This window comes from Carya illinoinensis, chromosome 14 (genome assembly GCF_018687715.1).
Source record: "Carya illinoinensis cultivar Pawnee chromosome 14, C.illinoinensisPawnee_v1, whole genome shotgun sequence".
Lineage (NCBI taxonomy): Eukaryota > Viridiplantae > Streptophyta > Magnoliopsida > Fagales > Juglandaceae > Carya > Carya illinoinensis.
In genome coordinates this window covers 9,809,962-9,827,849 of record NC_056765.1, presented here as the reverse complement: position 1 = coordinate 9,827,849, position 17,888 = coordinate 9,809,962, and the positions used below count along the sequence as shown (strand labels likewise).

At 35.0% G+C, this 17,888-nt stretch overlaps 3 protein-coding genes across 3 annotated transcripts; 1 reads left to right on the top strand and 2 right to left on the bottom strand.

Moving 5' to 3' along the window:
* Nucleotides 1-278: 278 nt before the first annotated feature.
* Nucleotides 279-1,136, bottom strand: LOC122293358 (copper transporter 6-like). Its single transcript, XM_043101917.1, has one exon. The coding sequence runs from the start codon at nt 1,040-1,042 to the stop codon at nt 557-559; it is 486 nt and encodes a 161-aa protein (XP_042957851.1). The 5' UTR covers nt 1,043-1,136; the 3' UTR covers nt 279-556.
* A 2,553-nt stretch (nt 1,137-3,689) lies between these two features.
* LOC122294970 (copper transporter 6-like) lies at nt 3,690-4,400 on the bottom strand. Its single transcript, XM_043103959.1, has one exon. The coding sequence runs from the start codon at nt 4,303-4,305 to the stop codon at nt 3,889-3,891; it is 417 nt and encodes a 138-aa protein (XP_042959893.1). The 5' UTR covers nt 4,306-4,400; the 3' UTR covers nt 3,690-3,888.
* A 2,159-nt stretch (nt 4,401-6,559) lies between these two features.
* LOC122293547 (cation/H(+) antiporter 3-like) lies at nt 6,560-9,565 on the top strand. The gene is made up of 3 exons (XM_043102105.1): nt 6,560-6,814; nt 7,012-8,013; nt 8,338-9,565. Exons 1-3 carry the CDS (start codon nt 6,560-6,562, stop codon nt 9,487-9,489), a joined length of 2,409 nt encoding a protein of 802 aa, XP_042958039.1. The 3' UTR covers nt 9,490-9,565.
* Nucleotides 9,566-17,888: the final 8,323 nt, after the last annotated feature.

Genomic DNA, 17,888 nt, shown 5'->3' with positions numbered 1-17,888 from the left:
CGGACGTTTTACGCAGCTAGCAGGCGGCCACCCTCAGATCCAATCGCTAATTTGGTCTTTGCTTTAATCATCTCTCACCAGACCGAGAAATCGCTTCTGAGGCATCCAATTCAACGATTAATTTGGGTGCAGAAAATTATTATTTTTTTAATAAATAAAAAATAGTTTTTTTTTTCAGATTTTCTTATGGATGGAACAATTCTAGCCTAAACAATCAAGATTAAAATACAAATTTATCTCTTTGTGGGCAAATCTCGAACTATATCTAATATTCTCAATTTAATTGTAAATTAGAGTATTAATTCCTCCGTAGACCCACTACATGATGATGCAATATCTTGAAAGTACATACAAGATTCATACAAGTCTTTTTGTTTTGGTGGGAGAAAAGCAATGCACAAAAACCTAATTCCAGATCCCCTATAGGCTTCTCATGTAGTGGGAGATTAACAGAAGCTAATTATAACTCAAAAACGAAGACAAAACACATGATGCACAGATGCAGTCTCAATCCCAGCTTGTTTCTTTTCCTGCATGTCGATCATGATCATGATGATCAACAGCTTGAGGGAAGAACATCACCGCGCTTTCCAGTATCAGAATCCTTGAAAACCCTACTGTGAAACAACAAGAACCCCACACTATGCCCAGCAACAGCAGCCAAAAACACACCAACGTTGAAAGACATCACTGCCAACATAACCATGAAACCCAGCCCCACCTTTAAGCCATGCAACAGTGTCTGCAGCAGACCGGCCGTGAAATGCTTTGGCCCGGTTTTGATCAGTGGGGAACGAGACAGCCACTCGACGATGATGCAGAGGACAAAGATAAATATCAAGGCCAACACATACATACCTGTGCTTGTGCCGGGCCACCCGGAGAAGAGTATGTAGGCGTTTTTGCTCCAGAAGAAGGTCATATGCATCATGGCCATCTCATGATGGCCGTCCATCATCCCCATGGGGGTGGAATTCGTCGATGATGGTGCCATCCCATCCATGCCGTGCTCATCATGACCACCATGATCCATACCATCCATGGCAGATTACTCTTCTTTGTGTTTCTAGCACAAAGTCTTCGGCCTGATCCGTAATTAATATGTGGTTGATATGGTGGTTGTGTGGCGCTTGAGGCCCTGAGGGTCCTCTATTTATAAAAGAGGCTTTCTATGCTAGCTGTTTGATGACCTTGATCGTACAACGAAAGTAATGACATTGTACTACACAAAAATGCTTCAAATTCATTTCCGGACGGTGCTACTCCCACAGAGGGAGTCCACCGAAAGATTTACCGAACAGGCAAATGAGTTTTTATCTCTCTTTTTTTTTTTTAAATATTTTTTTTAAATTCATTAAAAATTAAAAATTTATTAAAAATATTTACTTAATTATTAAATTAGAAAAATATAAATATAAAAAAGGAACCGGAGGCCACCATTGGTGACCACATTGTGTACTAAGCAATTCCCTTGATTTCCTCTTGCGGTTCCACCACATATATAGTTGTTTAGTATATACGTTTGTAGTCACCCATAGGAGTAATAATTACATAATTAGAATAAGTAATGTGATACATCACATTTCTATCTCACAGCTTTCATTTTATTATGTAAAATATAACACATTTATCATCATTAATTTGAAGTTATAAGAAAACGAAAAATGTAGCATAATCTCACGTTACAGACGTAGTACATTATCATATTATAAGATGCAGTACCCATTGAAATAAATATTTATATAAAAGACGTGCTAGGTCCATAAAAGAATTTTATAAAAATAGATTCATAAATTGACTTGATTTAATATGGTATATCAAATCAGTTTCTATATGGTAAAAAAGTACTTTTTTATAATCTGATATACCACATCAAATTACATCAATTTATAAATTTACTTTTATAAAATATTTCAGCTAATGATAAAACATAAAATTAATTATTTAAAGTAGTCTACACCCTTAAACTTAATTATTTAAATTCAGTTTAGGAGTAAAAAAAACAAAAAATAGTTACCTAAGAGCATTCTCATCCGATTCCTCATCCACATCTCTATAATTTAACTCAAAATCACCTTCTTCAAAATTTTTCCTAAATTTTATTCATTTTTCAAAAACCTTCTACATCTCATTCTCCATCCTTATCTCTATTCTATTAAATAATATTTTTCTATTCTTTTTTTATTACTTTTTTCTTTCACTTCTATTTACAAATTTAACTACTCAATATTTTTTTCTTATTTTTTGAATTATTAATCTAGTGAATATTTTAAACAAAAATTTAAATTATTTTTTGTGGGTATGATAATATTTTTATAATTAATTTTTTTATATTTTCGTAATTATTTAAATTATTTTTAAAATTATTATTTAAAACTATAATAAAAATGAGTATAATAGAAAGTGTAAATAATTAAAAGTAGATAAATATAATAAAAAGTGTAAATAATTAGAATAAAATATTATTAAAAAAATAATATAGGGATGTAAGTAATTCTCCAAATATAGAGAATCACTATACATTTCACAAATACTTTTCTTAAAATGAAAATCCGGATGTGGATATATTTTAAGCAAAACCTTAAAATTTCTATTAAATTATGGAGATAGCTACCCTTTGCGGTACCGAATAAGGATGCTCTGACTCAGCAATATTAACGAAACTTTATTCAGCCGGCCAGTGGCGTTGGGACTACGTTAAGTGGGCTCATGGGCCATTCTTGCAGGTTGGTTTATTCAGCTAAGACGTACTCATGTTTGTGCCACTAACAACAGTCCACCGAGATAAAGTAAGTAATATACCCAAAATTTTGCCCGTTCGGTTATATAAATTATCTCATTTTATCTTATGTAATTATTTTAATTTTTAAAATTTTTTAAATAAAATATCATAAAAAAATTAATCTTTTCAAATCTCAAAATATAAATAATAATAAAATTTTATATTATAATAAAATTTTATTCAATTTTCATCTCATCTCATTTTATCTATATAGTCAAATAAGACCTTAATCGTAATAACTGGCCAATTGACTACTGCAAATTATTAGGCATTTCTATACTATGCACTAGTTTTTTTTTTTTAAATAAATACGTTTTACTTGTATAATCCATAACTATATTTTTACCATGCAATAGTTTTAGCCAAGAAAAAAATATTATGCTATGAAAAAATATTTGCATAAACACAAGTCATGTCTAATGATATACCATCCTCTAGACTCTAAATAAATAGAAATGTCACGTTTCGGTATTCAAAGACCCCCTAATAATTGTTGGTTCAATAATTGAAAAGTCGTGGTTGACGGCATTCATCGATGAATGGTAGTACATGAAGATAACTCACAAGATATGGGAATATATAATAGTACGTACAAGTCGAATAGTAGTTTAATTTTTGAAAAATAATTCTTGCAATTACGTAATTATTTTTAAAAAAATAAATAAATACAGGAATACTCACATTAAAAAAAGTTAATTTTTTAATAATAAATTTAACTCTTTTTTAAAATAACTATATAATACTTATGTACTCTACAACTATATGTAACATTTCTTTTTTTTTTTTTTATCTTTTTCCTTTTTTGCTCATAAAACTCCTTAAAATCACAACCTATGTCAAAATCTGAAACGAAATACTTCTAACATAAATAGAAGATTTAGAGAAAAAAAAAATGATATTGCTCCAATCCAAGAAAAATTAAGATTTTCATATCACATTTATGCAGATTACAATCAACATAAAATCCAGATCTGGGTACCTGGTACCAATTTGGATTTGCAATATCATACATACAACTTTCATATATTAAATTTGATGATCATCACAAAACTGCAAAGGTAGCTAATCGTGTGATTGCATAAATATTTCCTGATTGATCATGATGATCAGCAATTGAAAGGAGGAAGATCGGGATCATCATCTTGGAAAGGCATCGACGTCGAAGACATCTTAGCATTATAATTCACAAAAACACAACTGCCAAAGATGAAGAACCCTACTGTATATCCTGCAATCGCAGCGAGCAGCACCCCAACATTCATTGACATGACAGCCAGCATTGCCAAATACGCCATTCCCACCCGAGTCCCATGCATGCCTGTTAGCAGAAGCCCCGCCGTGATCTTATCTGTGCTGCAGCTGGATTTAATGATCTTCGTGTGCGAAAGCCACTCTACTGCAAAACCAAGCACAAAGACTAAAACCAAGGCTAATATGTAGGAGCTGAAGCTTTGTCCTGGCCAACCTGAGAAGATCACTTCAGTGTAATTGCCCCAGAAATATGTATTTTTCTTGGTTTTCATTTTTCAGTGTATAATTTTGATTTATGCCCTCTCGTGAGCTCTTTCTTAATTTCCTTATATTAATGATGGGTAGAGAGGAGATTAGAAATATAAGGAAGTCATGATGGGGAAGAATCACTGCTCTTTTGGTGGTAGCTTGCAGTACCAAAAGCTAACATCTCTGTACTTGCTTGCTGGGATGTACTGCTTATGTATTGTTACTTGCTGGGATGTACTTCAAACTTCAATCTCAAAAGCAGGTATTGGCTATCCATTTCATATAAAGTTTTGTTTAGTCATAGACATAAAGAGAAAATTATATAAAAGTAATATCATAAATTGACGTAGTTTTATAAGATTCGTTAGATTTATTATACAATAAAAATAAACTTTACAATCGACGTATCACATCAAGTCATAATAATTTGTGATTTATTTTTATATAATCTTTTTGTGACTAAAACATTTCTTATAAACTATTGCATTAACACACCATTTTTAGTTGAATCTTTTATAATTTTTAAAAAACAAAGCATCAATAAATTTTTAACATAGTCAGCAGTGTGTTGGGTCCGTAAAAAATAAGACTTACGAATAAATTCTCTATTTCATATAATAATAATAATAATAATAATAATAATAATCCTATTTTATATTCCCAGTGACACTGGCTCACATGTTATAGATGGAAAAATGACTTTATATATTCACCATGTAAAATTTATAGATTAACCATGTACTTAATTTGTCCGATGAGAGATGATAAAATTCTAGGAAAAGATTATGACATAAAAATAGAAAATAGATTAAATTGGCCACGACGAGATATATATCATAACTCCTGTACTATTTACGAAGAAAAACAATTTTGTTGGAATTAATTTTTCCGAACCAAGTATATATTATTAAAAGAGAAATAATATTTATAGTTATGAGTATTATGTAAATAATGCATAATTATTTAAAAATAAATAAATATGAAATTTACATAAAAAAATTAATTTTTTAATAATAAAACTCACTTTTTTCAAAATGATTGCATAATGTTTATACACTTGATATTTATTAAAAATAGTTTTTTATTTAAAAAATGATAGTTACAATCGTAAATGTGTAAGTACTTCACAATTATTTTAAAATAAGTAAATAAATACGAGACTTACATAAAAAAAAAATTAATTTTTTAATAATAAGATCTATTTTTTTTTTATAATAAGAGTATAACGTTTACTCATTCTACGCTTGAATATAGTATTACTATTTTTATTTTATCAACCACTTTTTTCTCTGCAGTAGGGCCACTCTCTCGTAGTGTTGAGGATAGCGGTGCCGGCTGGATTTGTTTGTACTACCCAAGAAATTTATAAAGTACACATTCAAACTTTCGATATCATTTTTCTGTTTTTCTATATCTTTTTATTTTTTGTTTTTGTTGAGGAAGAGAATTCATATTGGGTTAGACAAATTAGCCCAGTATTACCTTCTCATTTTGTCCTTTTATTTTGTTTAAAACATAATGTTTTTTCCACTTGCAAGTCTACTCTTTTTTCTTCTTCTTTTTTCATCAAAAGAGTGAAGAGAGGCGGGCAGTGTAGATTTTGCCTCTGGATGTAACCATAACTATTGACTTGAGTGGTGTAAAAATAAATGAATTAGTTAGAGGGTATAGCATTGTCCATGCCTAGCTTTAATAGTTGGAATTAGGAGGCATAGCATTATCCATGCCTTAATCAATAGCTTTTCGTTCTGAGTACTCGTTTTATAGGAGTTTCGGTTGAAAAACTCAACATCCTTAGGATTCGGTACAACCAATTTCCCATGATACAAACTCTTCCGGTTGCAAAACCCTTTCATTATAGCAAAAATACCGCAACCACATATATAAATGACGGATCTTTTATGGTACCTGTGAAACATTCAGTTCCGTAATATTAAAGGAACTCGATTATCTGAACTCCAAAACAAGCAATGGCGTTCGGTTTAATCCATGTGTTGTGCATTAAAGAAGACACCACGTTTCAGAAGCAAAAAGATCGCAATATCCATGGCAACCTAAGGTTGAGGTTGAACTGTTTTTGGTGTCTGAACTGATATTGTTGCTGTTGCCTGAAAATTTCCCGAAAATCATAGATAAAACCCAACTATAGAGCTTTCCAGTTTGAAGATACGTTCTTTTCTTTCTACGTACGTACGTAACCCTGTTATTCATTTTGTGGCCTGAGAAAAGAACAGGAGGATACATAGGCGGCAGAGTTACACGTACGGTAGTGCAGGCATGGCAGTAAAATCTGCTGTGGGCGTTGATCAAAGCCTACTTCATACAAACATCACAATTATCATAAAAGAATGTGCTCAGTTTCCCTACCAGGTCAATTCACCAGGCATGTGGCAAAACTTTCGTTCTGGAACCATGTCGACGTTTTCATTGCCAACTCTTGAGATGCAGTTGGTTCTTATATTCGCCATCACACAGGCCTCCTATCGCATTTTTAAACCAATGGGAGTCCCTCCATTTGCATCACAACTAATTGTACGCACATGCATGTTCTGTTCTTCCACTTCCTCTCTCTCTTTTCTTTTTTTCTTTTGTTGTCCTTTTTTTTTACTCTTATTTAGGCATCTTTATATATTTTTTGTTCTCTTCCCAGCAGTGTCATCATGTCATGTGCGTGTGATATGTTATTTCAAACTAGTACTGAATTGAGTGTAAATTATGTGAATTACCAGACGGGCATGATCCTCAGTCCATCCCTCCTTGGTCGCTTCACAATATTCAAGGACTTGTTTACCATTAGAAGTCAAGAAGTAATTGGTATGCTGGCTTGCTTTGGCCATATCCTCTTTTTGTTTCTGAGTGCGGTGAAAATGGATATCGGAAACATAAAGAAAATGGGAAAGAAAGCTTTGTATACAGGTATTGCCTCCGTAATGGCACCTATGCTAATTGGCTCATTACTCCAAAAAAATTTTGCAAAATCTTGGCTAAACAATGAAGAACGTCTGAACTTCTCTTTTCTATTCACAATACATTCTCTAACCTCGTTTCCGGTCGTTGTCTACCTTCTTGAGCACCAAAAGATGCTCAATTCTGAGCTGGGACAATTAGGCCTGTCGTCGGCATTGGTTAGTGATTTTAGTAGCCTGATTCTCATGTTTATGGGCACATTTACTAAACTTGGTAAGGTGAAAGGTACTATGTACGCTATTAAAGATGCTGGAGCAAACATTCTGTTTCTTTTGGTTGTTGTATTTGCATTCCGACCGGCAATGTTTTGGATAGTGAGACAGACACCAGAAGGGAAGCCTGTTAAAAATATATACATTTACATCATCATTGTCGTAATGCTCTTTTCTGGGGTGTTTACTTTTGCATATGGCATGTCTCTTCTCTTCGGACCATTTGTTGTCGGATTGGCGATACCATATGGGCTGCCTTTAGGACCCATTATGATCAAGAAGCTCAACTCCTTCACTCATAATATGTTTCATCCACTCTTTGTGACAACATGTGCGATGAGGACAGATTTGTTTTTACTCAATTTCAAGGGCAGAGTCATGTTATATAACGCAATCCTCATTTCTGCGACCTTTCTAGGCAAAATGCTGGGGTCTTTGGTTCCTTTATTGTGCTGCAAAATGCCCTTCAGTGATGCTTTAGCAATCGCTCTAATAATGAGTTTCAAAGGCGCTGTCCACCTGAGCTTCTATACATTGTTGGGATTTTACCCGGTACGCGAATATCTTTAATTTCCTCATGTTTTTTCTCCTGCCAAATGAAATTTCATCTCTCTTTTTTCATCTGTTTTGATTGCCTCTGATCTACAGCATAGACAAGAAATTGACCAGTTTGTTTGTTTTTTTTTTTTTTTTCTTCCTTCCTAGAACACACAAACTTGCTAAAAAAAAAATCAAATATGCATAAAGGATTACAGACAGATCTAGTGGAAATAAATTAATAAGCACCTTGTTGAATCATTTCTTTTTGCCTATTTGATGGGTAGATTTTTCCTGCTAATGGTTTCATTTTTTGACTTTTTTTCTTTTGGTATTTAGACGGAGGCCTTAAGAGACCAATATCTCTCTTTGGAATGTGTTGTCATGCTATTGAATGGGATTATTGTGCCAATTCTTGTGAAACTCTTATACGATCCTTCAAGGAAATATGCCGGTTATCAGAAAAGGAACATTTTGGATTGCCGAAGCAACCAAGAACTCCGAGTCCTTGTGTGCATACGCCGGTCCTCTAACCTTAATGCAGTAATCAGACTGCTAGAAGCTGCATCCTCATCTCCGGCGAGGGCCCGCCTTGCCATTTTTGTGCTTCACCTTATTAAACTGGCTGAGGAAGCCTCTCGGCCTGTTTTTATTTCTCATCAAATGCACAAAAAGATTCCGTTCACAAATTCCTATTCAGAGATTGTCATCAAAGCTTTCAGTCACTTCAAAAGAGACATTCAGGGTGCAGTTTCAGTAAATCTTTTCACAGTAGTCAGTCCATCCAAGGTCATGGCTGAGGACATCTGCACCCTTGCACTGGATAAACTCGCATCCTTTATCATTCTCCCATTCCACCTAAAATGGTCCGTTGATGGGTGTGTTGCATCCGAGGATAGTACTATCCAGACCTTAAATCGCAATGTCCTCGAGCTTGCACCTTGCTCCGTAGGGATCCTTGTTTACCGTGGACATGATTATAATTTGGGTCCATCGTCGAAATTAATGCTTTCATCAGATTTATCTACTTACTCTGTTGCCATGATCTTCTTAGGAGGAAACGACGATAGAGAAGCATTGTCTTTTGCTAAACGCATGTCCAACAACACGAAAATCTCCCTGACTGTGATTCATCTTGTTTCTCCCGGCAGTAATGAATTAGATCATGTTACCAACCTGGAAAACGTGCTCGACTCTAAGGCATTGAAAGATGTTATTCTCAACAATGTGGGTGATGATCAATACGTGAGATACATGGAGGAGATAGTGCAGGATGGACCTCAAACCACATCGATGGTTTGTTCTATGGTGGATGGGTATGACCTTATTATAGTTGGTAGACGGCATAAGATGAAGACCCCTCAAACATCAGGGCTTGCAAAATTGAGTAAATTTCCAGAGCTAGGAAATATTGGAGACTTGCTCGCCTCCTCAGATCTCAACACTAGAACTTCTGTTCTTGTGGTGCAACAACAAAAGATGATGATCTAAGTCATTGTCGTTTTGACGTTGTAGCTAGTGCATGGGGAGGTTTTCCATATTATTTTAACCTTCCCCAATATTAAAAGAAAATATTTTAGTCAAAATGAGATTATATAAAAATAAACCTACAAACTTATGTAGTTGGACGCGAGACGTAAGCTTGTAAAGTAACTTTTATTATAAAACAGATTTAATAAATTTCATGAAATCACATCAGTTTATAATTTTATTTTGTGTGATCTTTTGTATTTATAACCGTTTTTAACATTAAAATGTACATACATAGGCCACTACAATTTTATAATTTAAATACCCTAGCTCTATAAATCGAAAGGAGATAGATACATGAGTTTGTAGATTCCACATTATTATATATCTACGGGAAAAGGGTAGTGATTTTGAAGGAGAAAGTTGATCTTTGTATTAGATTATAAGATGGTTCTTCCAACAGTTCCTTAAACGAGCTCATGAAAATGATACGTTGCATAGGTATAACATTATGCTTTTAACGAAAAAGTGAATTCCCATTCAAACTAGAGCTGTCATTTTCGAAGGTCCCCAAAGAATTTTAAGTTTTTGTTTACTATATCTATAAAAGTGAATGGACAAGATCGAAAGATGATAGAAATCAACTATTTTTTTATTTTATTAAAGTAATTTTATCTATTCACTTTTCAATGTGAAATTTCCAACGTACCCCTATAAAATCAAGAAATTATCTACCAATTTCCTTGAATAAATAAGTTAGATCTCAATTATCAAAATTATGAAACAAATCAAAAACTTTAAAATAAATAATCAGACTTACAAGACACAATGATTGGTTACGAAGGGAAACCGTTTAAAAAACTCTTTAAAGGTACACTACAACAGATTGGCCTTTTCCCGGCGTTGTAAAATCGCCGGCAAATAGACATAAATTCCCGCTATAGTTATATTCCAGCGATTATCTAATCGCCGCCTATTCGCCGGTATTATTCTTCCACTTTACATATAGCACGGCGAATAAAGAAAATCGCCGTGAAAAAATGAATATTTGGCAGCGATTTTTGTATCGCTGGAATATACTTTCGATACCGTCAAATTCTATTCCAGGGATTAACAAATCGCTGCCAAATTTATTAGCAGCGCTTCCATAGTCGCTGCCATATACTGTCCATGGTTACAAAACATATGGCCGCGATATATACATCGCTGGCAACTGATTTTGCAGCGCTTTTGTAATCGCTGCCAAATACGTTTCCATTTCTAAAATCATATGGCAGCGATAGAAAAATCGCTGCCAAATAGTATGGCAGCGGTTTTTTAATCCCTGCTATATAGTTTTCCTGTTTCAAAAATATATAGCAGCAATTTTAAAATGGCTGCCATATAATTTTGCAGCGCTTCCGTAATCGTTGCCAAATTCGTTTCAATTTCCAAAATCATATGGCAGTGATAGAAAAATCACTGCCAAATTATATAGCAGCGGTTCTTTAATCGCTGCCATATACTTTTCTAGGTTCAAAACTATATCCCAGCGATCCCAAAATCGCTGCTATATGATATGACAACGCTGTCTTAATCGCTGCTAAATCCATTTCTACTTTCCAAATTATATGGCAGCGATAAAAAAATTCGCTACCATATGATATGGCAGCGCTTTGTTAATCGCTGCCATATAGTTTTTCTGTTTCAAAAATATATGGCAGCGATGCAAAAATCGCTGCCATATAATTTTGCTTGCGCTGCCTTAATCGCTGCCAAATCATATTAGAGTCAGCAAATCATATAGCAGCGCCTAAAAAATCGCCGAGATATAGTTTTTTGTTTCAATAGCATATGGCAGCGATATAAAACTCGCTGCCATATGATTTTCCAGCGACTAAAAATCGCTGCAATAGGATTTTCTGAAATGGGAATCTATCCTATTAAATGGTTTTTTAAAATTATTGACGGCGATTAAAAAATCGCTGGAGAAACCTGAAAATCGAATTTTATATAACCTAGTAATCCAATATTCTTAATGGGTTACTAGGTCTCATTTATACTTTCTCCATTCATCCAATAGCACCTGATAGACATGATCCTTTAATTTTCCAAACTTAAACAAAAATTTCGCTAACCATTTCTATTCAATTCAAAATTTACTCATATGCATCAAATGAATTGACCAACAATCATATAATATCTTTTTACATTGGGTGGTGCATTATACGAATCATATCAATTACAAACTGAGCTACTAATTACTCAAAAGATAAATATCACTAGTATAAGTTATTTCTAGATGACTCTACTCTCACTAAAACCAACAACTACCAGTAAAACATCTCATATTAGTTCAGGACTTTTCACCAACAGTCCCATCCAATTTTCACAAGATGACTTTTACAAAGAAAGGTGGTGAACACCAAGATAACGCCGCTCCCACAACTGTCAGCCCATAAAGGTGGTTGGCCATATCACCTGAAAATAACATGAGATATCCACAAGGGTTCAGAAAATTGACAACTCCATTTTTTTTTTTTTCAAAACTTCACCCCACTTAGTTTAAGAAAATATAAATGCAGTGGATTTAGTATTAATCATAGAGGCACAAGGTAAACTAACTAATTATGGCATGCTGTTGAAAGTGTATTAAGTCTTGCAGAGATGAGATTTATTTGTTGTTAATGGTGAGACTAATAACTTACTAACATTTGTACATATAAATGATACTTTGGGCGATTCAAGACTTGGACAGAAAGTGGCAAAAAAGTCAGAAGCCATAGAGTGCCCTTCATCTCATCCTATAATAAGCGGTTTGAGGAAGAATCTCGACCAAATAAGAAAATGATCCTAGCATTTGGATGACCAAGAAAAACCCTATTTTCATGTTGTTCTTTCTGATAGCTCGCTGCAGCATGTAATTATTAATTGATATGGGGGTTTCTATTGTATGCTAATATATATATTTACTCGGCTGTAATGTCGTAATTGCATGTACACTACAAGTTTCTCTAGTTTTTGTTTTGGATCACATTAAGGGAAAAGCAAAAATCCCTACTGCAGGTACCTTAGCCAACTATTTTTTCCAAAACTTTTTATTCCCATCAATTCACCATCTTGCATGCGCCAGGTACAAAATGGGCGTAGCAGTACCACGAGTTGCTTAATATTCAAGCAGCCATGGATGAATGGATCTATGGTGCATGTGCAATATGCTCGAAGAAGCATGAGAATTTTAGCTACAACTACGTCCTGGGGACTCAATTTATACAATCTCGGCCAAAAAATGATGAAACAAGACTCAATTTAAACAATCTCAGCCAAAAATCTAATGAAACAAGACTCAATTTAAATAAGCAAAATGTTGATTCAATTTGTTAACTCACTCAAGGGCAAAATCGTTGAAGAAAGGCATGAGCATGGAGATAGCAATGGTTGTCAAAATAACCCTGATTGTGTCCTGCTTAGACAAACCATTTCCCTAAATTATTCCATACATGATGAATTAATTGAGTGAGTTAAATGACCAATCAGTTTTTCTTTTCTTCACGATATATTTAAGCAAAACTGTGGGCAAAGTTCAGGCCTTATATCTAACCTAGAGTATCTGCCAACCTTGATGGGTCGATTCCCAACAATCGACTGACAATCTGGAAAATCACAATCCAGCTATTTGAGATTGGTTCTTAGAATAAATTAACCATTTTATGGAGGGGTCTCATATTGTGTATCAAGTAAAGCTTCAATATGCATGCAGTAGTTATACTAACTTTGGCTGGGGGGGAAAAACATTCGCAAGATGACTCACATAGCGATATGTTAAGTCAGCAGCAAAATCAGCAAGCAGTAATTAAGTTGAGATATTGGCATTTCCAGCTTTTTGTCCCCTTCGATTATGACAAGTGCACCACAACCAAAACTTAAGTTATACTACTGCAGTGAGGGTACTGTAACAGAACTTATTCACTGATGAATGCAATCAATGTTAATGAAGCTTACCATCATTATTTGGGACATGTCGAAGAGCTTCATCATTCAGTCCCCTTGCCCAGACTTCCCTGCTGTAAAACACCAACAAAGGAAGTATTCATTGCCTAAATAGTTGATACATGAGACTCATCCCTAAACGATCATTATCTGAAAGAACTAAACACTTGGCACGATACAACCTACAGCACACGCTTGAAAGCTAAGGAAAAGTGTATAACCTGCTATGATTATAAATCTGATTCCACGGGGCTTCCTTAAATACTCTGCCACATTGTCATATTCTAGATAAGCATTAACTGTACTTAAATATAAACACACGTTTTTTGCAGCCACATATTTAAAAAACTTGTTCCAAGGCAACCTCTTGCCCCTATTTTGAATGAATGACATTCAGATCCATAAACATGTTTTAGTAGTAAAACATACAATGATAAATAACAATAAAAGCGACATTAGAATTGTTTATAATGATTACCTTCACTCTATTCCCCATGTGTTTAATGCATGGTAATTCAAACCAAATAAACAAGTTAGTCTAGTATCTAAAATATAGGGCGCTCATAACTAATTTTCAGGTCTGGTTTCTGTTAATATGTTAATATGTCTGAAGGAGACGGGATTAAGTTGACAAGTGACTTTAATGAGTACCATCTTAGCGATGGTGTTAGTAAATCTCTAACTGCCGTGGAATAGGTTTATTTTACTTTAAATAAACCTACAGCACTTGTTGGGTTTCTTCAGTCCTAAGATGGAGAAAGAAGCAAGATATTTGTGAAATAATAGAGGGGAAAAAACCTAAAACCTCTCTAATGCACAAATGGTTGATCTCTGTTGAATATCATTAACAGAGAGTATGGGAAAACCAGTGGCAACCTCAAGACATATAAATGCATACTTCCCTTCTTGTACATAATTTTGAATTTCAATGCTTTGTCATCTTGCAATGCCTTGTTGTTGCAAATGAAACATCCTCCTTTTGACCAAAACCCTATGGAAGCTACTAGTTCTGTTATTTAAGATAATATGTAATATAACTTACATTTATATATAACTGTATGATATACTTGAAGACAATAAATGTCACATAGAAACATAATAGTATCAGCGGGGAGCTAAAAATGCAAATACAGAAATACCATTCCAGCTTATCTGATTCATTTGGAACTCTCTCCTCCAAACTCTGTTCAGTTTTGATTAAGTCTGAAATGGAAGATTGTACGCGTCCTCCTTGCTTCTCATCTCAACCTCTACGTGAATAGAACTGGGTCTCATTACAAAACGGGTAGAGATCAATGAACAACTCCAAAATACACATAAACTTTATGGTAACAAGCCCAACGAACTTAGAAAATGTAACTTTTCGTTTTCCCCCATTTACATGAAGAAACATACAACCAAACCCACTTACCATGCACGTTTTCCAACTGCTTCCCTCACACTTTCAAGCTTTTACAAAAGTGTTACTCCCTTTTTTTCATCATTTTGTTGGAATCATATGATGCAAGGTGTCAGCCTCGTAAAAACAGATCTAATTTGTTCCAATTTCCCCTGCCAAATGTAGCAATAAAACACCACCACTTCAAACCTCAAAAGTTGAAACCCACAAACTGCACTAAGCAAAAATTAGGTGTTAAAAATGCAGAGGACAGAAATCATACCTCCATAACTCAAACTGTCAATTCCTTTCACTTTATATTTATATAGATATAGTAATATCTATATATATTGAGATGGATATATTTATATAGATATAGTAATACCTATATATATATATATATATATTGCCCAGTTGTGATATTGTCTAACAAAAAACCACCCAATCCAGTACAAAAAACCAAGGAGCATGTCACCCCCCTTATGGGTCGGGGGAATCGTTACACTGAGTCTGTCAATACGACTCAGTGAATGAAGGATGATCCTTAAAGAACTCCTGAAGAAATCTATCAGTCTGCATCTGATGTGCCCTAAGAGCCCGCATCTCTGATCTCATTTCATCCAGCTGACTCTTATACGCTTCAGCATCTTTCTTATGTTGTTCAGAGTCTTTCTTGTGTCTTTCAATCTCAGACAGGTAGCATTGCATCTTAAGTTGGTCACGTTGTCTACTTGACTCAGGAATGACCATCTCCCCGAGTCCTCGCGCATATCCAGGTCGATGGCCAAGGACCTCCCTGAAGACAGTCGCTGTTGCCTCATCATTACGTTGCTCTGGTTCTAGGCCATCCAACCTACCTGTCATCTCCTTCTGCACATGCACAGAACAACGATTATTAACATAAGTTATGTCACAAAATTACTCATTTATTATTGTCAAAAATAAACACTGTAGGGAGATGGACTGTATGTAATCTACTCACGTATGTTTCTTCTGTAGCATCTGTCACAAACTTGTTCTTCTTCTTCGACCAGCGCGTCTCTTTATAGAAGTCAACCAAATTTCCATTCTCAGCGCGCTACAGAAGATAAGCAACACGTATAAGAAGTTTTTCGAGGTAGAAACATAAGTTTATTGTTTAACTTGTTTAACAAATAGCACATCGTGTTAATCAACCACTACCCAACTTTGTGGTAATTATATCAAAAAAATGCAAAGGAAAATGGATTCACATGTAGAGGAACGTTTTTTTAGAAAATATGGGTTTGGAATGCGATCAAGATTATTAAAATGAACATGGTCAGTTGGGAGGCATTCTCATACCTTCTGCTCAAGGATTCGAACGAATGATTTACGTCCTGATGTGTGATTAATTGCCTACTTCTTCCTGTTCTCCCGGTTTTGAGATGAAATTTTCTGCAATGCACACGTTTTTTGGTTAGCTATGTTGAACAGCCACTATATTTGCCTCTTTAGACATACTAATGGAAGGATTTATTACAGAAATTTGAGTTGGTTAATATATACCTTAAATGCATCACTGCCCCACCTTCCACACAACTTGACCCATACAAGAGGGTCCACCAAGCTTGTCCCACTAGCTAACGCCTCTTCATGGCTTTCAAATGATTGGTAAATCTTGTGCAAATCGTGATGGAAGGAGTTGAAGCGCTTACGAAGTGCCTTTGTCACCGTCAATCGGTGGTTTTCCCGTTCCCAGTTGAGCACGAAGTCAGATTACAATTCAGAGCAAACTAGTATTAATATTACGATTATGAGACATATAAACCACTTCAAACTCATCAATCGACTCGAATTGATATCACTTACCCGAACACGATCAATGAGCTCCTCTTTCATGGCTTCTGGGACATCGGTCCAGCACGCATAACTCATGTCACAATATTGTTTAACAATCCAGGATACTCGTGTCGTGAACATAGAAGCATGCTCACAACACGGGGCAGTCTCACCATCATTTATCTTTAAAAGTACTTTCCCGTACTTTCTCACCTTCTCAAACTCGATGCATCTAGCGGGCCCACGAAATCGTTTTCTTTGTTGCTGCGTTACTTCAGGTTCTGTGGGGGCGTCCGCAACTGTATTGAAAAACTCACTAGATTAGTATATGTAATTATAAGAAACATAATTATAACAAACACATATTTTGTCAATGCATTCAATATATATCGAAAAAGTCAATATACCAGTTTGTGGTATACTGGCGTCCTCCAATCTTGCGTCTTCTCTAGGAGGTGATTGTTCGCGCACTGGTGAGGCTTCCCGAGTAGGCGCTGGTGTGGGAATTGGGTTGGTAGATGGTGGGGGACTTGGGGGTTGTGTGGAGTCATCCGACGAGGATTGATTACACTCCTCCAAGCTGTGATATGAGGCAATTTTCGCTCCCCTTGGTCGGTTGTGGCGAGCCGAGTACGGTACATGGCACCTAGCTCGAATACCTCGCAGCCTCCCTTCGCCTCTAGAACTGGGTCCCGCTCGGTCACCTGCGTGTGTATTATTACAAAATAATTTTAACAAACATTAGGTCCATTCCGTGAAAAAATCTGATAGTAATACGAGAGTGGTTCGAAATAAGATCAATTATCTACCAATTTCAACAGTATGTTAGTAGACTAACCCTTGCGTTATGATACACATATAATTACAAAGGCCATGAAGAGATTAGTATAAATTATATACCTTGATAATTAATAGCGCTCCTCATGCCGCCAGCTTGAAGATGGGATTGCACGATAAATTGGTCTAGTAGGAGAAAGCAATTCCGACCAAAACTTGTTTGTGCAGTGGTTTTCCCTTAATGCGACGTAGTATTGTTTTCCCCTCACCTGAATAAGCATAATCATAGAAATACACATCATAAGTCAAACAATTTTAGAGCAAATAAGAATATAAAAACATCGAAGTGATATTCTACATATTAGTTCAGTCATAGAAATCAAAAAGTATACTTAATGTGGATAAAAAAAAACGACTAATCACAAAAGGTATTTCATACTTAATGTCACAATCTGTGGTACCAACCTTAATGCAAAGAAGTTCCTGGCATATTTTA